The sequence below is a fragment of the Aotus nancymaae genome, unplaced genomic scaffold (genome assembly GCF_030222135.1).
Source record: "Aotus nancymaae isolate 86718 unplaced genomic scaffold, 86718_ANA_hifiasm-v0.15.2.pri h1tg000039l, whole genome shotgun sequence".
NCBI lineage: Eukaryota > Metazoa > Chordata > Mammalia > Primates > Aotidae > Aotus > Aotus nancymaae.
The window spans coordinates 4,277,725-4,300,418 of NW_026988453.1; the positions used below are offsets into that span (position 1 = coordinate 4,277,725).

Below are 22,694 nucleotides of genomic sequence, written 5' to 3' on the forward strand. Positions count from 1 at the left end.
GAAAGGGGTCTGCAGGGACACTGCCACCCACTGGGCACCCCCGACACCAGTCGGAGTGGTCTCAGCACTCGGAAGGCTCTGAGAGCCTTGACATCCAAGCCCGCTCCTTTGCTGCTCATTGGGGCCGTGTTGCTCTGGATGACGTTAACCTGTTCCAGAATCACGGTGAAGACCCTAGAGTGGAGAAGAGGGAGAGAAGGGGTCCAGGGGTTGGAAAAGCCACTGCCCCGGTGGTCTGGGGCCCTGTGTCCTGTCCATGCTGGGGCACCTGTGGAAAGGCCTAGAGGAGAGACAGCAAATACGGTTCACCAGCTGCTAACTAATCATCTGGTCATGCTTATCTGGGGAATTTCATTTGAAAGGATTCTGACATCAGGTACCTACTCAGTGAAAAGAGTACTGTGCTCCACTTGTGAGGTCTACTTTGGGTGCCGAATGGGGTCGAGGTACGTGTGCCACAGGCGCAGTCGCTGGCCCTGGGGCTGAGCACCGCCCACGTGGGCTGGAGGTTACCTGTACCACACTCAGGGGTGACCCAGAGAAGAAAATCCACAGCGAGTTCTCCCTCTGTGCTTTTCCTCCCGTGTGCACTTTTTGATAATGCCCTTTATTTTCTTTCCTACTGGCCTCCTCTTCCTCTCTTAATTTGCTCGAATTTCCATTATCCTTTGAAGTCTACCTCAAATTCCTTCTCCTCCGAATCCTCCTGACGGAAGAACTCCCGGGGATACATTGCGTATGGAACAGTGACGCACCGTGAGGCACTGCTTTCTGCATTCTACTATTCCGTATGCATTTGCGTTGGCTTCCAACAGGGACAGTCTGTAAGAGGCAGAGGCTGATTCACAGAATTCTTCTATTTTCTCCACTGAGCCGAAAGCAGCACGGGATGGTTAGCGGGTAACCAACACCATCCTTTGAGAACTGAAGGACAGCATGCCGGCTAAGCATGCGGCCTCTGGAGCCCAGACTGCTTTGGGCTTGAATCCCAGCACTGCCACCAGTTACCTGTGTGACCTTGGACAAGCTGCTTGACTTTTCTGTTCTTTAGCTTCCTTATTCATAAAATGAGGAAAAACAGGATTATGGGGAGAATTAAATGAGATGGTATGTGTAAGCACATATTAAGTGCTTGATAAATGCTATTGTTATCATTACACGGTAGTTACTCATGGTAATGCTGTGGGTAGAGCTACGCTCCCTCCAGATTCATATGCTGAAGCCCTAACCCCCAGCACCTCAGAAGGCGGTTGTATTTGGAGACACGGTGTTTGAACAGGCTCTAAGATGAAACGAGGTTGTCGGGTGGGGCCCTCATCCCATTTGCCTGGTCTCCTTGTAAGCAGAGGAACTCTAGACACGCAAAGAGACGCGAAGGATGCGCACGCACAGAGGAGAGACCGTGTGAACCCAACCCTGCCCGCACCTCGACCTTGAACTTGCAGCTCCAGAACTGTGAGAAATGGATTCCTGTTGCTTCGGCTTCCCAACCTGCGGAGTGTTATTGTGGCAGCCCTAGCAAACTAATACAGGCTAATAAGTGTCCGTTTCTGTGAACCCAAATAACAGGTACTCAGTACACGTCCGTGGAAGAGACATAAACAACAGAGGCTGAGAAACTTAGAAGCATCCAGAAACTGCTGGCCAGTGGAAACACCCACATCATTTCCCAACGTGTGTGATGGGAGAAGGATAACGGAATTTATAGCATCTAGCCGGGGAAGGAGATTGGGACTGGCAGGTGGGGTGGGGGCAATGGTCCCTGCTCCACCAACATGGTCAGCATCCTTGCCGGGCCGGCCTCTAACAGAGGCTGCTCGATGCAGCGGTTAGCTTGACTCTGGAGTCCCACCCCGCCTCTAAGACGCTGGTGGTGGTGGCAGTGGGCACAGAGTCCTCAGAGAGGGTCTGACCTCCAGTACCCCACACCCAGCTCTCACCCCAGGAAGACAATGGTGAAGTCCAGCACATTCCAGCCGCTGCGCAGGTAAGCGTCCTGGTGGAACAAGAACCCATAGGCAATGATCTTCATGGCAGCTTCAATTGAGAAGACGATGAGGAAGAAATACTCCAGCTTCTCCTGTGGGGGCAAACACAGTCACAGCATGCCTCTGTGCTCTCTCAGTGCACCCCTGCTCTCTTCCCTGCAGCCACGCTGGGGTCCCTGCTGTTGCTCAGGCACGCCCGCCTCAGGACATTTGCACTTGCTGGGATGCTCACCCCCTTCACCCCTACACACCCACACATTGCCACTCCCTCACTTTCCACAGGTCTTTACTCAAAATTCTTTCACTGAGGCCTTCTCTGGCCACCAAGTGTAATGTGAGCCACCTCCAGGGTTTCATGTTCCTCTACTCTGCTTAATTTGGTCTTAGCACTTAACCTTAGCTTAAATACCATATATATAAAATATATTATATTATAATAAATATATATAAAATATATTATATATAGACTCTTGTTCATTATTTCTTTTCCCCACTAGGATATAAACTCCATGAATTATGGGGATTTTTTTTTTTTTTTTAAGACAGGGTTTCACCATGTTGGTCAGGCTGGTCTTGGACTCCCAACCTCAGGTGATCCGCCCGCCTTGGCCTCCAAAGTGCTGGGATTACAGGCGTGAGCCACCACACCCGGACGAAACATGGGGATTTTTGTCCATTTTTTTCATTACTTGACTTCCAGGGATTAGAATTGGTTGAATAAATGAAGGATCTGAGGTTCCCCAAATGACAGTCCCCAGGTGGTTTCTGGTTTGGGCACCTTTCTTCTCCCATCGTGCAGGGGATGGACGGTAGGAGATGGGGGTGGATCTCCCAGGACTCCCGATGCTGGGCAGCGTTGCTCTTTAATTCATTTTCCCTTCAGGTTCACTGCTCATCCCAGCTGCCCTCACATCGGCTTCCTTTAGGCAGTCCCTTAAGGGCATGACGCTATTAGCAGGGTGAGTGGAGTACAGGGTTCACTGTATGGAGGGAGCACAGGTAAGAGGCTGAGGTTTCGGCTCAGCCACACCTGCAAAAGGCCTTGCCGACACTCCAGGCCCTGTCCTCGTAGCCTGATCCTCTGAGTTACCCTATCCTTGGCCACATCACCCTTCCCCCTCTTCTGGGTCCAGGCGAGAGCTATTTCTAACTGAGAAAGCAGGTCTGTCTTGTCAGGACTCCAGGCTGAAACTGCTCTCCTTGCAGCCATCTGAACCCTAGCTTAGCAGCCTCTAAGAGCTCTGGCCCCCAGGCCTCCCCAGCCAAGCAAAGCCTCCCGAGGGGCACTGACCCAGCCTGCTGCCTAGGTCAGGCTGCAGCACAGCTCAGCTCCAGGGGGTGTGTGTGTATATACAGATCCATCCTGATTGGTGCTCCCTGGAGTCACACAACAAGGGGGTCTGTACCCCCACATCCCAGCCCCCATCACCGTTAGTCTCCAATGCTCACACCCCTGGAAGCATGTCCTGGGACCAGGGGCCCTCCCCATCAGCACACTGCGGAGGCAAGGAAAAACAGGCCCTGAAATAGTTGCAGTGTTCACAGGCTGGGCAGCCAGCCATGAAGACCAGAGCACTGCCTGCACCTGCCACTGCCTGTCTGGCCACAGCCTGGCTGGGAGAGAGATTGTCGGGGGCTGTGGGCTTCAGATGAGGTCACTCAGTTTCCTCAGCCTGTCAGCTCCAAGACCTGCCTCTTTCCACCATACTCCCTCCAGTCCAACCCTGGAGTGCCTGGAATTAAAACTCAGTACCATACAATCCCTCTGCGTGCGCACAGCATGAGCCCTTGTTCCGGAGGACAGGGAAGAGGGATATGTCCACTCTTGCATCATAGGAACAATGTCATCAATGACACACCGAGTTGGCCGACAGCCTCTGCAGCCTGTGCTCAGTCATCCATGGAAAAATGAGGGATAGTCATTCCACAGATATTTATTAAGCTCTGGACTGGATGCCCTGAGTAAGACCTGGCTGTCTCCCCAAGCTCAAAGTCATCCCAATTTCCTGTGACACCCCTCGGAGTCCACCATGGGCAGCTGGGAGGCAGTAGATGTATGGTGTGATTCTTTTCACCAGCTCTGCTGCCTCTGGCAAGTTCCTAAGCCTCTGTGAACCTCGGTTTCCTCATCTGTAAAACTGAGATAATGAGAGCTACCTGGAGGAGTCATGGTGAGAATTAAACGGCACCTTGTAAGGAAGCGTCTGCCCTTGCCTGGCATGCACCGAATGCTGAACCCATCACAGCTACTCTTACGAGACACCTGGCTCTTGGTGAAGGTCTGTTTTCTGCCTACACTGTGTTCTATTGGTTTTCACGGAGCTGTTGTTGTCATGTCTGTGAGCGGCCACCAGAGCTTGGCTCTGATCCACCTCACACTCAACATGTCGGAAACGAAACTCCCCCTCCTGATAGAGCTGCTCTTCCTCACGTGTCCCTGTCTCAGCCAAAGGCACTCAGTGGCCCAAGCCAGGAACCCCCAGGTCTTTCTGGACTCCTCCTCCCTCTTGCTCTCCCCGGGTCCCAGTGTCCAGCAGGTCCAGACCATTCCAGCCCTACCGCCTCCTGCAACCAGCCCCGCCTCTTCGACTGTCCCCGCCCTTGCTGGCTCCTCCCTGTCTGCTGTGATCCACGGCCATCCACATGTCCTCCCCTAGGCCCTTCTCCATACAGATCTGGCCGCTGCCTTGCCTGCAAGTCTTCAACGATTCCACAACACTTACCAGAAGAATCCAAATGCTTCCCGTGGCATGCAAGGTCCTCCATAACATGACCCCTGCTCATCCCTCTGGCCTCCCCACTGGCCTGCTGGTCACCCCGTTACTCACAGGGAATGACTTGCAGGTCCCCTAGCTCTCCAGCCCCGCCAGCTTTCACCTTTGATTACCCCGGCCCCTCTGCCTAGAGCGTCTCTGAGGCCCACTGCCCAAGTAGACCTCTTGCCCGTTACAACCCTCTGACCCCCCACCCCGGACAGGGAGCACCCGCTCTGTGTCCTCACCATCCCCTGTGACCCTCGGCTGCTCTTTGCTGCCTTCTGCCAGACCGCAGCCTCCTTGAGACCACGTCATTCTCAGGTGTGTTCCTAACTGTGAGGATTCTCCATGGCTTCTCCACCCCAAGAACAGGAGAGAGGTGACATTCCCCCATCAGTAATAGCATTTGGGCATGAGGGCCAGGGTCACTCTCTAAAGAAGGCTTCTCATGGTTGCAGCTGGTGGTGGGTGAGGGAAGGTCGTATGGCTTGAAAACTTCCCCCGACTGGTGATTCTGACACCCTTTCTCCGGGGGCCTATGGTTCCCTGACACAGCTGAGAATATTTCAGCCTCAGGGCCTCCGCCCTTGCTGTTCTCTCTCCCTGGAATGCTCTTTCCCAGATATCCACGTGAATCACTTTCTTCTTTCTTTCAGGCCCCACCTGGAATGTCACCTTATCTCTGAGACCTTCTGGGCCCTCACTGCCCCCCACTGTCTATCTTCTTAGCCTGATTTACTTTTCTTTTCAGCTGTTGTCAGAACTCGACTCACTATATATTTCTTGATTCATTTGACCCATCTTCCTGACCTGAATATAACATCCATGAGAACAGGGACACAGCTCTGTTCACTGCTGTGTCAACTGCATCTGGAACAGTGTCTGAAAGTGCTGTGATGGAATGAATGAACCAGGGTCCCAGGGCTCTGCTGCCGGCAGGTACGGCCGCACACTGTCGCTATCACTCTGAGATGCGGTCAGTGTAGGCGTTGAGTAAGCATTTGGAAAATCCCACGGTACTCTGCAGTCACTTCCATGCATGCGGGTGGACTATAGACCAGTCTGGGTTTGTCAAAGTCACATGGCGAGTCCCAGCTGGCACATGCTGTGAAGGGTTTCCATGAAGTAGTACCATGTATCAGGCCGTGATGGAGTAGAAATTTAAAATGAGAAACTGCAGGGCACAGTATCTCACGCCTGTAAGCCCAGCACTTTGGGAGGCCAAGGCGGGCAGATCACAAGGTCAGGAGTTCGAGACCAACTTGGCCAATATGGTGAAACCCGTCTCTACTAAAAATACAAAAGAATAAAAAATTAAAAAATTAGCCGGGTGTGGTGGCGGGCACCTGTAGTCTCAGCTACTCAGGAGGCTGAGTCAGGAGAATTGCTTGTACCTGGGAGGCAGAGGTTGCAGTGAGTTAAGATCGTGCCACTGCACTCCAGCCTGGGCGAGAGAGCCAGACTCTGTCTTAAAACAACAGCAACAACAGTAAAAACCCCTCATAGTAAAAACAACCAACCGTGGTCTCCCCACAGATCATCCGAGAAGCTCTGCCCGGAATGCATCATCCTGTCTGGCACCCAGGAGGCTCTCAAGCAACGTTTGTTGAATAAACGAACAATGGAAAGTCACAATCTCTGCTCACCTTCAAACCAGGTGCAGCCTTGGGATCTGCATTCCTAAGAAGAGACACTGGACCTCAGGCTCTGACCCCAGAGTAGGGGAGCAGTGCCTGTCCCTGACCCCCTGACCTCTGAGCTCAGGGGAGGACAGTGAGCCCGCCGACTTTGGGAGGTGACAACTCCCTTACCTCAGCCGCCAACAAGGACCTTTGTTACCAAATGTCCCCTTCAAGGGAATTCTCATCCTTCCCCCATAGACAAGCCTCCAACTGGTGCACCCTGGGGCCACATTTAGCTGGAGGTTGGCACCCCGATGCACAGGCCTCGCACTTACTCCCAGAATCTTGGGCTGAGAAAAGCAGGGCTGCAATCACACATCCCCTCACCCTCCCACTGCCTCTATTTCTAGGCTGAGTCTGCTCTCTCCAAGGTTCAGCCAGTCCTGAATGCTTCTCCTCCCCTGGCCTGCGTGGGGTTTTGTGGGAAAATGATGAGAACTGGTTGGGCTTCCCTCCAAAGGCATCTGCTCAGTGCCAGTGTCCCTGTCTGGAACCACAGAGGCAGCAGCTTCTGCACCTTCTTCCCCTGTAATCCTACCCCTAGCACCGTGGCCTGGTCAGGACTCCAGGCTCCCAGGCTCCCCATGTCCCACCCCCTGGAGGGTTCTGGGGTCTACAGAGCCCACTGAAAGGACCTTACTGGGCTGGCCTGGGGAGGGGCTGGCAGAGGCGGCAAGGCAGCTGCAGTGGAAGGGCTCCCAGGGAAGGTGCTCTGCTAACACATGACTGCCTGTCACCTGGGCTTGAAAGTCTCCGTCCTTAGGGTCAAGGCAGTGTTACCTGCTTAGGCACAAATCTCACTGAGCGGGGAGGCATTGGACTCTTATTTGTTGTTAACTCTTTAAGGCACATGTGCTGCAAGGAGGCAAGGTATATTTGGGGGAGGGGGAGGGAGCCCAGAGGGCTTGCAGGGAGCTTAGGCTGGGGTGGAGGACGGACATCCTCAAATGTCCCCTCCGTCTTAGGGACCTCACAGGAATCTCTCTACACAGGCTGGGCAGGTGCTACTATCACAAGACAGTTTTACAATATTCATGATTGCTTTCCTCCCAGATTCCCCCACTTTCTTGCACCCTTAAGCTGACAGCAGAGCTGGGCCCCCTTGCTTCAGGACGGATTTGTGGCAGAGTACCAGGTTTTTGTTTTCCAAAGCCTGAGAATCCCCACAGCACTGGGAGGCCTCAAGGGTAGAGCTCACAGTTTGAAGGTGTGGCAGGATCTGGGAGGAGGACCCAGCCTCGATTCCTGCCTTCAGAAGGGTGCAGGGGACCTGTGACCCTGTCGCCTGCGCACTGCCTGAGACCCAGGGCCTGGGCACGTCCCCAGGCAGGTGGGGTAACTGGATGCACCAGAATAGCTGCAGGTATCCCTCTCCATCCCAGATGGATATTTGCTCAGGATCCACGGAAAGTTGGTTCACAGGAAAAAACACATCATCTCTTGCACACCTCAGTTGTGGACAGAGGTTCGGTCCTGCTGTGCTGTTTTTCCTGTTTCGCAGAGGAGGGAAGTGAAGAGGGGAATGGAGCTGCCTGCCAAAGGCTAGGAGGCCCTGCCTGCCTGCCGTGACTGAGGCCACAGCGTTTCTGGTAGCTCGGCCTGATGTGCTGGCCTCTATGGCCACACCGCACACTGGGTGTCCAGGACCCTGGCGTCTCCACGACCACCTCAGCCTCCAGGTTTGGAAGATGACCCGCTGAGGAGTGAGGGAAGTGGCTATGTTTAGCCCAATGAACGCTCACCCAAATAGATGTAGCTGGAATGGGTCTCCCTTGCCATCCTACCTCCCTCACAGGGGTCTCATTTCCCTCTTCCGTTTCCCCCTTCCCTTCCCTGCACACCACTTCCCTCACCAGAGAAGCAAGCTCCCCCAGATCTGGGCAGGCCAGGCACACCAGGGCTGACTAGACAGAGGGACAGTGGGGCTGAGGGTGCCAGGAGGGGTCTGTACGCTCAGGGCGAAGGGGGCTGAGAGAGGAAGGGAGGCGAGCGCTGTCCTGGGTAATGAGGATGACAATAGCTCAGCTTCAGTAAGCACCCACTTACCCGCCAGGCCCTATTCTGGCCACATGCATACATTTAATCCTCACCGAAACCTTACAAGGTACTTTTGTCGCCGTTGTCGTCGGCTTTTCAAGTTTTTATTTGTAGACATTTTTGTATTAAAAAGAAAAATAATCATCACAGATTACAAAGGGCTGAGGTAGGAGTAGAAGAATGAATGTACACTTCACCCAGAAAGCAGATACTCTCAATAGCGTTAATGTCATAATACAAGTTCATCCAAGCGTTTTACATCCCTTTTTTAAGATGTCCTTTGAAATGTGATGTTCTAGCACACAGGAAAGATCATGTCCTACGAGTGTAAAATGGGAATTTCTCCACAAAGCCAGATGAGCTTTCCTCTCCAGTGAGAAACGGGCTAGATAAGAGGTTCTTAAAAGTTCTTATCTTCTCTGCCATGAACATGGCTGAAGAGGGAGAGGCTGGGGCCAGGGGAAAATCCAGGGACCCTTCCACACAGGGGGTCCTCTGGGGTTCCATCCAGGAGGGTGTCCGATAGCCCAGATCACTCTACTCAGGCTTTTGGCAAAAACCAACCCTCACCTTCCTCCTCGCTTCCAGGGCCCTCTGAACTGTATCTTTTGTAAAATCAATTATCAGGAAAGGGGGGAAAAAGAGCTAGGATGGGACGAAAGTAAAACATTTAGCAACTTTGACATAGGGGCTCAGCACCTCTACCCAAGCCGCAGGGGTCCCGGCTAGGGCAGGGCCAGGTGGTCCTTCTCTGCTGGTAATGCATCTGCTCCCTGATGCAGGAGAGGGTGAGACAGACCTGTGCCTTTCAGGGCTGAGGCACACAGACCTTCGGATGTCTGATGCCCAGAGGTTGTGCTGGCATGGACCAGCCTTGGGAGCGTGCAGGATGAACGGGGCGATCTGGGCAGGCTGCTGCTTGGTGTCTCAGGTCTTGGAGCCCCATGGGGGGGATGGTGGGTGTGAGGTGGCCAAACCTGATGGCCCCTGCCATGACAGCTACATCGGTCCTCAATTCAAGTGTCTTCAGAAAGTGGAGATGTAAACTACTCTTTGCAATATTAACTCCTAATGAGTCAAGAAGAAGGAGAATGAGGAGGAGGAGAAGAAGAAGAGAAGAAAAAGAATCCCCGCTCCTCCACCAGCCTAAGTTGAAATGAAGTCCTCACCTCTCTGCCCCAAAGGGGCTTCCTCTTTCAAGGGTGTATGTGAAGCACGCAGCAGCCCCCTGGCCTGGGAGTAATCTCCAGATGAGAACAGTCTTTCCCCACACCCCAAGGCTTCCTTGTGCCTCTGAGCCCAGCAGAGGATGAACACTGAGGTTTCTGTGGTGCTGGATACAGCACAGCGCTATGTGACCTGAAGGCAAGAAAGGGGAAGTGAAGGGAAGGAGGAGGGGGTCTGGGAGTCAAGTGCTTGGTGCAGTGTAGGGCAGGCTCCAGAGTGGACAGGGAAAGGCCTCGGATCCCAGTGTCACAGCAGAGGCCAGATGCTCCTCCTTGGTTCAAGGCAAATAGGTCACAGGAACTGAGACGGGCTTCCCACATACAACCACTTCGAGGGCAAAAGCAGGGAAGGGTATGGGGTGAAAGCAACGAGGTGCCCAAGGAAAGGGGCAAGCCCTCGTCGGCCTGGGATACGGTCTCCTACTCCCAACCCTTGGGCCCAACAGAGGAACCAGTTTGAAAGGAGGGCCCGACACATTTCCTTCAGTCAGCAACAGGACCACAAACCTCCATGTTGCCCGGCTCCTGCTGAGAGTGGACACGCAGCTACAGTCACACCCAACACGCATCCCGGTCTGTGCGGGGCAGTCCTTCATCATTCTCCCAGCTTCTGACGACAGCTGTCTAAGGTAAGTACTCTTATCCCCATTTTACAGACAAGAAAACCAAAGCACAGAGGGATTAATTCATCCAGGATCACATAGCTACCAAGAGGCAAAGCCATGATATAGACAGACAGTTTGATTCCAGACTCCGTGGTCTCAGCCACCATGCCAGCCAGGGGAGGGAGAGAAACAGCATGCCTGGGACCTCTGGATACGTTTGTCAGATCCTGCCCTCAGGCCAGGTCCATCTTTAACCCCTGAAGCTTGTGTTCAGGGTGACTTCAGCTGTGAGCTGTTAGTGCTGGGAGGGCAGAGAAGGAAAGGAAGGAACATTTACTGAGCAACTTCTGCGTCCAGCTCTGACACGAGGTTGCTGCACTCAAGGATGTAACAGTCCCGAAAAGAAAGATATTGTGGACCAGCCTGAACAACGTGGTGAAACCTCGTCTCTACTAAAAATACAAAAACAATTAGCCAGGTGTGGTGGTGTGTGCCCACAGTCCCAGCTACTCGGGAGGCTGAGACAGGAGAATTGCTTGAACCTGTGAGGTGGAGGTTACAGTGAGCCGAGGTCGCACCACTACACTCCAGCCTGGGCGACAGAGTGAAACTTGGTCAAAAGAAAGAAGGAAGGAAGGAAGGAAAGAAGACAGGAAGGAAGGAAGGAAGAGAGAATAAATTGACCTCTGTTCACAGATGAGGTTGAAGTAATGGAGGTTTTGAGTTCAGGAAGCTGCCATCCACAGTCCAGATTGCAGCAGGTTGGTTTGACTTGAGAGCCCGTCCTTTCCCGAGACTCCCTGGGGAGATAGCAGAGCTTGGGCAAAGCGTCAGGCTTTCCTCCAAGGCTTCTGTTGTTCAGCTATTACAGCGTCTGCAGCCCCTGGCCCTGGTGTGAAGGGGCATGGATTGGGATGCGGGGAGAAGCTAAGTGCCCTGAAAGGGGAGCTGAGTCCTTGCAGCGGGGCTCCCAAGGGGGTCTAAAATCCAGGCTTTCATTCATTTCCACAGAGCCTTTTTGAGCACTGTCACTTCTCTGTACGGTGGTCCAGGCTCAAACCACACTGTGCTCTGCAGGTCCGGGATCTCTGAGGGCTGAGGCCAGAGCTGCGGTGCTTCTGAGGCCCCAGCCTCCCCAGATGGGAGTGTGGGCTGCTGGCCGCTAAAGTTGGCGAGCACATTCCAGACCCTATAAAAAGACAAATCCCCTGGCTGCCAGAGGCTTAGGCTCCAGCCTCCTGGAGGACATTGCAGCAACTTGAACCCCAGGAATGTGTCTGCCTGGTGGAGCCGGCTGATGCCTGAGGGGTGGGCAGCACCCTGCAGCCCAGGAGGGGCCAAACGGGCAGCCATCTTGCCGAGCCGTCCTGCCCTGCCCTGCCCTGCCCTCAAGGCCAGCAGGCACCATCTACTTAAAAATCTAAATTATCCAGAACTTGGAAATAAAGCAAAGAGAGGGCTCCATAGCTTTGTAATCTCACATTGGAGCATTTTATAACAGGCCTGGCCAAGGATTATCTAATTGTCCGGAGCAGGGGTTCTTAACCTCAGCCCTAATGATATTTTGTTCTGGATACTTCTTGGTTAGTGGGAGGGGCCTGTCCTGTGCGTTGCAGGGCTCCTGCCTCTACCCCACTAGATGCTAGGAGCACACATCTCCGCCCCCGCCCCTCCCCCTCACAATTCCAGTTATTGACAAATGTCCTCTGGGGCAGAACTACTTCCCCTCCCCAATCCCTTGAAAATCACTGACCTAGGAGACAATGTAGCTTTGTTTAACTCTCACTATTCTATCCCCTAGAGATGCAAATGAATTCTGCCTGATAGGAAGAGCACTCTAATGGTTAAGGTTTCATTGCCCTGTAGGACATTAACCAGCTTGGTATCTAACCTAGCAATCCTATCCCATCATTCTTTTTTTTTTTTTTTTTTTTTTTCCAGATGGAATTTTGCTCTGTCACCAGGCTGGAGTGCAGTGACATGATCTTGGCTCACTGCAACCTCCGCCTCCCGGATTCAAGTGATTCTCCTGCCTCGGCCTCCCAGGTAGCTGGGACTACAGTCTCACACCACCAAGCCCTGCTAATTTTTTTGTACTTTAGTAGAGACTCGGTTTCACCGTGTTAGCCAGGATGGTCTCGATCTCCTGACCTTGTGATCCGCCCGCCTCGGCCTCCCAAAGTACTGAGATTACAGGCATGAGCCACCTCGCCCGGCCCCGTCCCATCATTCCTTCTCCAGATTCATAACTTCTGCTCCTCTAATTCCCTTTAACCCAGCTTCAGATGCCTGCTTGTTCTCTTTTGAGCTGAACTAATCTTTGATATGTGTTTTTTTCTGTATTTTACTCACAGTTGTGTTTTCACCTTTTGAACATCATACTTTGACGTAGGATTGGTTTGAGGGTGAAATGAGATAATGTAGCAAAAGCAATCAGTTTCTCATCTCTGCCCAATCATTAGTCAGTCTGATTATTGTTTCTGCTTTTCCACGTTGGTCCCCTCCGCCCGGCCTAGGCTGGAATGGTGACCCTGCTGAACAGAGGACGTAGGCCTGCTCACGGAGCCACGTGGGCATGTGCCGTGATCTAACCTCTCTGCTCTGTACAAATGAGAAAAATGAAAGTGCCTGTCTCGTGGGCATTAAGTGTGATAACACATACAAAGCACTGGAGCAGCGCCCGCCTCGTGGGCATTCAGTGTGATAACACATACAAAGCACTGGAGCAGCGCCCGCCTCGTGGGCATTCAGTGTGATAACACATACAAAGCACTGGCACAGTGCCCGCTTCGTGGGCATTCAGTGTAATAACACATACAAAGCACTGGCACAGTGCCCGCTTTGTGGGCATTCAGTGTGATAACACATACAAAGCACTGGAGCAGCACCTGCCTCGTGGGCATTCAGTGTGATAACACATACAAAGCACTGGCACAGTGCCCGCTTCGTGGGCATTCAGTGTAATAACACATACAAAGCACTGGCACAGTGCCCGCTTCGTGGGCATTCAGTGTGATAACACATACAAAGCACTGGAGCAGCGCCCGCCTCGTGGGCATTCAGTGTGATAACACATACAAAGCACTGGAGCAGCACCTGCCTCGTGGGCATTCAGTGTGATAACACATACAAAGCACTGGCACAGTGCCCGCTTCGTGGGCATTCAGTGTAATAACACATACAAAGCACTGGCACAGTGCCCGCTTCGTGGGCATTCAGTGTGATAACACATACAAAGCACTGGAGCAGCACCCGCCTCATGGGCATTCAGTGTGATAACACATACAAAGCACTGGAGCAGCGCCCGCCTCGTGGGCATTCAGTGTGATAACACATGCAAAGCACTGGAGCAGTGCCCGCCTCGTGGGCATTCAGTGTGATAACACATACAAAGCACTGGAGCAGCGCCCGCCTCGTGGGCATTCAGTGTGATAACACATGCAAAGCACTGGAGCAGCACCTGCCTCGTGGGCATTCAGTGTGATAACACATACAAAGCACTGGCACAGTGCCCGCTTCGTGGGCATTCAGTGTAATAACACATACAAAGCACTGGCACAGTGCCCGCTTCATGGGCATTCAGTGTGATAACACATACAAAGCACTGGAGCAGTGCCCGCCTCGTGCGCATTCAGTGTGATAACACATACAAAGCACTGGAGCAGCGCCCGCCTCGTGGGCATTCAGTGTGATAACACATACAAAGCACTGGAGCAGCACCTGCCTCGTGGGCATTCAGTGTGATAACACATACAAAGCACTGGCACAGTGCCCGCTTCGTGGGCATTCAGTGTAATAACACATACAAAGCACTGGCACAGTGCCCGCTTCGTGGGCATTCAGTGTGATAACACATACAAAGCACTGGAGCAGCGCCCGCCTCGTGGGCATTCAGTGTGATAACACATACAAAGCACTGGAGCAGCACCTGCCTCGTGGGCATTCAGTGTGATAACACATACAAAGCACTGGCACAGTGCCCGCTTCGTGGGCATTCAGTGTAATAACACATACAAAGCACTGGCACAGTGCCCGCTTCGTGGGCATTCAGTGTGATAACACATACAAAGCACTGGAGCAGCACCCGCCTCATGGGCATTCAGTGTGATAACACATACAAAGCACTGGAGCAGCGCCCGCCTCGTGGGCATTCAGTGTGATAACACATGCAAAGCACTGGAGCAGTGCCCGCCTCGTGGGCATTCAGTGTGATAACACATACAAAGCACTGGAGCAGCGCCCGCCTCGTGGGTATTCAGTGTGATAACACATGCAAAGCACTGGAGCAGTGCCCGCCTCGTGCGCATTCAGTGTGATAACACATACAAAGCACTGGAGCAGCGCCCGCCTCGTGGGCATTCAGTGTGATAACACATACAAAGCACTGGAGCAGCACCTGCCTCGTGGGCATTCAGTGTGATAACACATACAAAGCACTGGAGCAGTGCCCGCCTCGTGGGCATTCAGTGTGATAACACATGCAAAGCACTGGAGCAGCGCCCGCCTCGTGGGCATTCAGTGTGATAACACATACAAAGCACTGGAGCAGCACCTGCCTCGTGGGCATTCAGTGTGATAACACATACAAAGCACTGGAGCAGCACCTGCCTCGTGGGCATTCAGTGTGATAACACATACAAAGCACTGGAGCAGCGCCCGCCTCGTGGGCATTCAGTGTGATAACACATACAAAGCACTGGAGCAGCACCTGCCTCGTGGGCATTCAGTGTGATAACACATGCAAAGCACTGGAGCAGCACCTGCCTCGTGGGCATTCAGTGTGATAACACATGCAAAGCACTGGAGCAGCACCTGCCTCGTGGGCATTCAGTGTGATAACACATACAAGGCACTGGAGCAGCGCCTGACAACAGGCAAGTCATCGACAAATGTTGAATGTCGTTGCTGCTGCTGCTGATTTGCTGGAGGACTGGGGAGGGGAGACCAAGAAAGCCACCCAGGAAAGTTAGACGCTTCAAGGAGAGAAGACACAGAGGTAAAGAGAAACCAGGGACAGGTGATGGGCGGGGTGCAGAGGAATTCTTTACCTGAAACGATCCTTTGGCGTAACTGTTGGGGGTTAGACCCTTTGAATCTAGAACAACCTGGGGTCTCTATGGCTACAGGCATTTTGGCTGGTGAGCCCGCTCGGAGGCGCTGTGGGGCCTGCATGATCAAAGTGCCTTCCGTTGATAGATAAAGCACTACAACTTAGAAGGTCGTCACTCATCCAGCGACTTCTCTCAAGTATACAATATCATCCCTATTTTATAAAGGAGGAGACTGAGGGAGCAGAAAGGTCACATCACTTGCCTAAGATCACACAGCTAGTACGTGACTGGGCCTGGTCTCAAAAGCAGGTTCTAGCTTCTGAACCCATTCTTATAACCACCATGCCACAGTGGGCTGATTTCAGAGCCCATTTCCTCAGCCACTGTGACATCCCATAAGTGGCCAGGACGTCAGCATCCTGGGTCCTCCTCTGGCCACGCTCTGGCCTGCTGCATATTCCCAGGACTCCTTGCTCACTCTGGGCCTCAGTTTCCTTTTCCATTCAGGGAGGATCCTGGGCTTTCCCACTGACACAGAGCAGGCAGAGTCAGAGGATGCCCCAGCCCCAGGAAACTCGTCCATGTCTATTACCCTCAGCCAATGCAGGCAGAAGGGACATGAGAGACACTCCCAGGGAAGCCCATTCCCACAGACAGCAGCCATTTCCCGACCCTTTTCGGGAAGCCTTTCTTGTCTGTAACCATCCCCGCCCCAGCCCCGCCCCAGCCAGTCTGGAATGTGCCAAAGTGAGGAACCTCTGTCATAAAATGCTCAGACCTGCAAATCCAATTGCCCATCAGAGGACACAGGCACCTGTATCTCCACACGTCTAAAGCCGAACTCGCCACGTTCCTCCTCCCCACCCCCACCTGCAGTCTTGGTAAGTGGCACTGCCATCTGCTCTGTCCCCTTCTGACACCCGTGTCACCCTCGCCCGGCCCCCACACTTCCATCCCCACATCCAGTCCTCACCATGAATTCCACCTGGCAGGTCTCACGGCCACCTGGCAGCCATCTTTACCATCGCCATCTTTACATCGGCCCAGCCTTCCCATTTCCTGCTTGGATGACTTCCCTGGGCTCTCTGTCCTGTCCCCTACTTCCCATCCCACCCCACATCGCCCCAATCCATGCCCCATATGGGGCCTGAGAGACTTCTCTAAATCCCCACCTGACCTCTCCGTCTCTGATGAAGGCACTAAATATAAAGTTTGCCCTTATTTCAGCCCCTTTCAGCCCCTTTCTCTGCCTACCTGGGTGTCTTTTGATTGCTGTCCGGTGCTGTGCGGGGCAAACGCAGACTGTCACGGGCACCTCCTCCCAATCTCCCCCCTCCACCCTCACCATCCCACCGCCCGACATCCTGTGCCCTGGCCAGAAGCGGAGGTGTGGAGCCAGGCATCTCCCCTTCACTCAGACCCACCGCCTCAGCCCACAGTGGACATGTAAAATCTCTGCTTCCTGGGAGACACTAAGTACCCAGAACGGGGATGGGCCTTAGAGGCTCAACCTCATAGGGTCATTTACTGTAGCACTGTCAGCCCAGGATAGAGACAACCAGAGACATGTCCTTCTCTGAGACACTGTCCTTTCCTGAGACACAGCCCTTCCCATCCTCCCACTCGGGCCTCTGCCAAGTGGCCCAGAACGCCAGAGGTCAAAACATCAAGCTGAGAGCCCCTCCTCAGAGGCAGGAGATGGCAGAAGGCAGGACCTCTTGTAAGCCAAGGCTCTAAGCTTGAGGTGCATGTGCCATTTTCCCAATGGACTTCACTTACAAATCATAAATTCAAAGATAAATTTAATTAAAATTTTAATACTTTGACCACAGAGCATTCAAACCCAAATGTGGGGCCCTTCCGAGTACGGGTCCTCTGGGACTGCATAGGTGGCACATGCGTGAGCTGTCCCTGTCCTCAACCTTTAGGTCTCAGGTTAAACATCCCATCCCCGGGAAGCCTTAGGTTCTCTGCCAATATGTTACCATAGTGTTCCCAAACCTCGAACTTTTCCCATTGCATTTTAACTACTTGTTTAATTGGTTTTATTATATTTCCTTGTTTAATCCATGTAATTAAGCTCTGTGAAGATGGGAACTCTGTCTACCTGGTTCACAGTGGTATCCCCAGTATATGTCAGGGATATGATAAGCACTAAAGAAACATTCGTTAAATGAATGAGAAAGTTCATGAATAATTAATCCTTAGGCCTCCCTTCTTGAAAGCTATGGGTTATTCTGGATGACTGGAAGACCCTAACCCTTCTCCGACACGAACAAAGCAGCCAATAGGGTAAGACAGAGACAGTACCTCCTGCCCCTTCCTCCTCTGGCTCCTCTTATCTCCCTCTTGCTGGGTTTTGTGGACATGAACAGTGAGGAGGCCTGAGCTCGAAGCTGGCTGCGTGAGCTTGGGTGTCACCAACTTCCTATGGACTTCACAATGAAGGGGTCGGATTAGGAGGCATCACTGAACATTCATTTCCCATAGAGCTCTGACATGCCAGGTGACATTTGCTGCTTTGGAAACATTTCTGATTAGGCTTCCCTCTTCCAGGGAACTCATAATCCTGTCTCTATGAACTCTAGGTCTGACCCAAGGTTTTGCAACTCCAGCCCACAAACTAAAGAAAAACACACACGGGACCACATGAACCAGTTAAGGCAGCCATTTTGTTTCAAGATGGAAGATGACACACCACTAAGATGTAATTTTTTTTTTTGGAGACAGAGTCTCACTTTGTTGCTCAGGCTGGAGTGCAGTGGCATGATCTCAGCTCACTGCAGCCTCGACCTCCCAGGCTCAAGCAATCCTCCCACTCCAGCCTCCCAAGTAGATGGGACTACAGGTATGTGCCACCAGGCCCTGGTAATTTAGACAGGAGTCTCTCTACCTTGCCCAAGCTGATCTCCAACTCCTGGGCTCAAGCGATCTTCACATCTCAGCCTCCCAAATTGCTGGGATTACAAGTGTGAGTCACTGCATCCAGCAATGGTGTAATTTAATATCCTCCAAGGTGGGGCAGGGTTTGTTGCAAAAGTAGTCAATGTCGTAAGAACTGAGGCCCAAAAATATGAAATCTTGAAGGGTGGGGTAGACCCAGAGCTCTCCCTGCATTCAGGGACATAGAGAACCAAGTCCATGGTGTAGAATGCCCAGACTCTAAGAAATGCCTTCTGGCTGGGCGCAGTGGCTCACACCTATAATCCCAGCACTTTGGGAGGCCAAGGCAGGTGGATTATGAGGTCAGGAGTTCCAGACCAGCCTGGCCAACATAGTCAAACCCCCTCTCTCATACAACTACAAAAAATTAGCTGAGCATGATGGGGTGCCTGTAATCCCAGCTACTTGGGAGGCTAAGGCAGGAAAATTGCTTGAACCCGGGAGGAGGAGGGTGCAGTGAGCCAAGATCACGCTATTGTACTCCAGCCTGGGCGACAGTGCAAGACTGTCTCAAAAAAAAAAAAAAAAAAAAGAAAAAAGAAATCTCTTCCTTGCTGGCAAAGGTGGCACTGATCCTGCCAACATTTAATCCCACTCTCCTTCCACACTTGGGAGCTCAGAGTGATTTCCCCTCACGGCAAGCATGCATTAGAATCCCAGCTTCCCATCAACTCAAGATAGATTCCCATGGAAACCAGCATAAAGAAAATACGGAGATGTGTCAGGCCCTGGACACATGCTAAAATGCTTCCTCCTTCAAGGCCCCTGCAGTTTCAGTGCAGGAAAAAGCCCTGTTGAAAATGTGGTTCCATTGTCCTGTCCCCTAGGGGGGCTGAGGCCATTGTTTCTAAGAGGGCTTCCCCTAGAAGTCTTTCTGCTGTCACCCACCACCTTGGCAACACAGCCTGTACAATAGCAGGTTCTCAACAGGTGCGGTGGCTCACACCTGTAATCGCAGCACTTGGGGAGGCTGAGGCAGGCAGATCACCTGAAGCCAGGAGTTCGAGACTAGCCTGGCCAACATGGCGAAATCCCATCTCTACTAAAAATACGAAAATTAGCTGGGCTTGGTGGTGGTCACCTCTAATCCCAGCTACTTGGGAGGCTGAGGCAGGAGAATCCCTTGAACCTGGGAGACAGAGGTTGCAGTGAGCTGAGATCACACCATGGCACTCCAGCCTGGGCAACAGAGTGAGACCCTTTAAAAAAAAAAAAAAAAGCAGGTTCTAAAGTCAGAGAGACCACACTGGAGGCCCTACCACGAGACTTAGATGTGGGGTGGCCCTGGGCAACGTACCTAAACTTTCTCAACATCAGTCTCCTTGTCTTTTAAATGGGTCTGATAGTGTTACTTACCCCACAGGAGTAGTTGTGGGGATTAAATAATACAATAATGTAAAATATTTATCACAAATCCCAGCATTTAATAAGCACTTACTAAACACTAACCGTTATTATTATCAATTGTCTGTTGGGTAAGTAAGTCCCTGAACCTCTCTGGGTCTCAGTTTTCTCATCCATAAAACAGAATGAGGTGGGAAGGAGGTAGGACAGCCTAATTTTTAATGTTTCTTCCAGCCCTGGCATTTTATGGTTCCAGGCATGTGTTGCTGATGAAGGAGTAAAGACAAAATAATGTTATAAAACTCTAAAAGATGTTTTGCTTCAGATTCCTGGATAAAACTCTCCCATGAAGGCAAATTCAATGGATGCAAGTTTCTTCTGAACTACATCTGGACGAGGGAAATTAGCATTCAACCTCTGTGGCTCACTAGCTGACCTTGCAAAGCCTCAGTTTCCACATCTGTCAAATGGAGCCACTTTATGAGGCGGTTGTGAGGATTAAATGAGTTTACTCTCATAAGGTGTTAGCACAGTGGCTGGGACCAGTTAGTGCGTGCTCAGTGCTGGCTGACAATATCGCAGAATCAGGAATAAGTAGATTGACCCTTGAAGCCTGTTGAGCCACTCAGCCAGCCCTGCGGGTGGCTGTGGACTCGGGGCCTGCTTCCTCAGCGAGGTCAACCACTGTACCATCCCCCAGAACAGAGTCCACCAAGGAGGCCTCCCCAAGCCTGGGGCTGCAGGCCTACAGGAAGGGGGATGGAAGTGCCAATCTTACCAGGCCGAGGTTCAGAGAGTTGTTGTCATCTTCAGGCATGGGCAGGTACACGGCCAGGGCCACACAGTTGGCAAAGATGGTGAGCAAGATGATCGTCTCGAAGGGCCTGGAGCCAGGGTTAAGGAGAGCCCTTGAGTGAGGCATGGGACTTAAGGGGAAGAGGGAGCTGAGGGTCCGTCTGGACTGTGACTGACGCCAGGCTGGTAGACAGGCTCTTTCTTGGACACTTGCCCACTCTGTTCCTTCCCTCAGCCCCTGGCAGGGTACAGTGAGGACCAGGTTCCTGCTTGGACATCTGGCTCCCTCTCCTCAGGAACAAGTCACTTCCACGTAGATACCTTGGAATGGCAAAGGTGTGGGACCTGGCTGAGGGCTCCTCAGCTTGAAGGCCTAGGGGGTCTTCACACTGCTCCTCTCCCAGTGCCTGCCCAAGCCCTTCTGCTCCCAAGGAGCTATGACTTCCTCAGATTCTGGCCAATCTGCAGGGGCTCACCCAGAGAAATGGCACGGGAGGGTAAGGGTTGATGTAGGGTAAGGTTGAGAACTCACCGAGCAGGACTGGGAACAAGGGATGGGGAGATGAAAGCTGAATTTCCGGAGTCACGTGCCCCTGCTGGGGTGCACGTGATCACACCCGTCACACCTCACCCCTCCCAGACACACCTACCCTGCCACAGCCATTTCCAGAGGGCACCCCAGGCCCATGGCTTTCTTACCTTTCTGACCCATTAGATGGCAAGTGTGAAAAGAACTAGATGAAGCAAGGGAGGAAGCAAAGGGGTTGCCAGGGGGCGAATGGGGAGGCATATTATGTAGATAAGCTTGACGGAAAAACCCCATTCTCTTCCCAGTAACCTCCAATGTTTGAGAAAAGAGGAGGGCCACAGGGGGCTATGAGAGGGGAAGGCTCAGAGGAGCAGAGGGTGGAGGAGAGGGAGAACCCATAGGGTCAACCCGATTGCAGAAGAGAGGCAGGGAAGGAGGGCCCAGGAGGGTTTGATGAGGGCAATCCACCGACCTGGCTGAGAGCAGGTGAGGGGAGCGGGGCTGACCCTGACCCCGAACTATCTCCACTTGCCCCACGTTTCCCTTGTCCTTCCAGTTATCCCTCATTCTCTTTCCTTCTAGGGAATAGCTGGTGGGTGCCCAGCCTTCCAGAACTCCTCAGAAATATTTCAGATATGCCCGACCCTCGCTCTCAGAACCCACTCAACACAGGCCTCTCCCTCTTGCGGCCACTCCTTCCTCCTTTCCCCAAATAACCCAGATATTTTCATCATTCTTCCTCCCCGAGCAGAGGAAAACACAGCATGGGATTCGAAGTCCCTGTCCCCAGGGTGGCCTGTGAGCTAGAACAGCCAGGCTTGCTTGGCCTGCATCTTGGAGCCACTCAGGGCAGGCATCTTGCAGACCCTTCCCCACTTGGCTCTGTCCTTAGCTGGGACGCGCCCCCAGAGGGAGCCTTCCCTCAACTCACCTCTCCACTGTCACCTCCCACCCAACCCAATCAAGGGAGAGTTATCTCAAAGAGGTCATCGTGACTTTTTTGGGTCCCTATCCTATTCCAAAATGAGGCTGGTGCTTCAAAAACCTAGTGGCACCTCATGGTAATGTGGATTTGGGCACACCTGGGAACAGTCCCCATGAAACAGGCCCCACCCATAGGTGGTCAGTAGGCATCTCTGGTTGTCACACAGGACTTGGGAGGCCCACTAAGGCCCAGGAAGCCCCAGCAAGTCCTCCCACCAAGTCCTCCTCCTCCTCCTCTTCCTCCTCCTCCTCCTCTTCCTCCTCCTCCGCCTCCTCCTCTTCCTCCTTCTCCTTCTCCTTCTCCTCCTCCTCCTCCTCTCCTGCTAAGCTGAGGGCTCCTTCCCAGGCTCCTCACTCCATTCTGTGGGTTCACCCCATATCTAAGTTCCGGGTCTCCCTGGCCCTCCTGTAGAAAGTTTGTGCTCTGTGACCGCCACACATCCCTCCCCCATGACACACACCCCGGTCCCTGAAGGATACTTCCACTCCACGATGTCGATGCAGGCCTTCCTCAGGGGATTCTGCAGGGTCAGGCAGAACAAGGCCCGGGGTGGCCTTGGCAGAATCTCAGGAGCTGGCTTCTTGGGCTGTTTCTTTCTCAGGCCTTCATCCTGGGGTGAGGACGGCTCCATGGCTCCCCTGGTAACCTGGCTTTCTCCTGCTCCCTCACCCCAGTGCCTTCTCTTCCCTGTGTCTCCAATGCCCCCGCCTTGGGGACTGGGCTGGGTGAGGCTGTCGGCTGAGCCTGCCCTGC

The 22,694-nt window shown here is 52.8% G+C and overlaps 1 protein-coding gene across 2 annotated transcripts in view; it reads right to left on the reverse strand.

The window, feature by feature from the left end:
- Positions 1 to 22,660, reverse strand: part of CACNA1S (calcium voltage-gated channel subunit alpha1 S) — a 78,428-nt gene extending 55,768 nt beyond the window's left edge. For both annotated transcript variants that reach the window (XM_064360222.1, XM_064360221.1), the window contains exons 1-4: positions 22,421 to 22,660; positions 20,411 to 20,516; positions 1,941 to 2,080; positions 32 to 174 (exon numbers count right to left, since the gene is read on the reverse strand). In XM_064360222.1, coding sequence (XP_064216292.1) covers positions 32 to 174; positions 1,941 to 2,080; positions 20,411 to 20,516; positions 22,421 to 22,572 — 541 coding nt within the window. In that variant the 5' untranslated portion in view covers positions 22,573 to 22,660. The remainder of the gene's footprint in view (positions 1 to 31; positions 175 to 1,940; positions 2,081 to 20,410; positions 20,517 to 22,420) is intronic.
- Between the last annotated feature and the right edge of the window lie 34 nt (positions 22,661 to 22,694).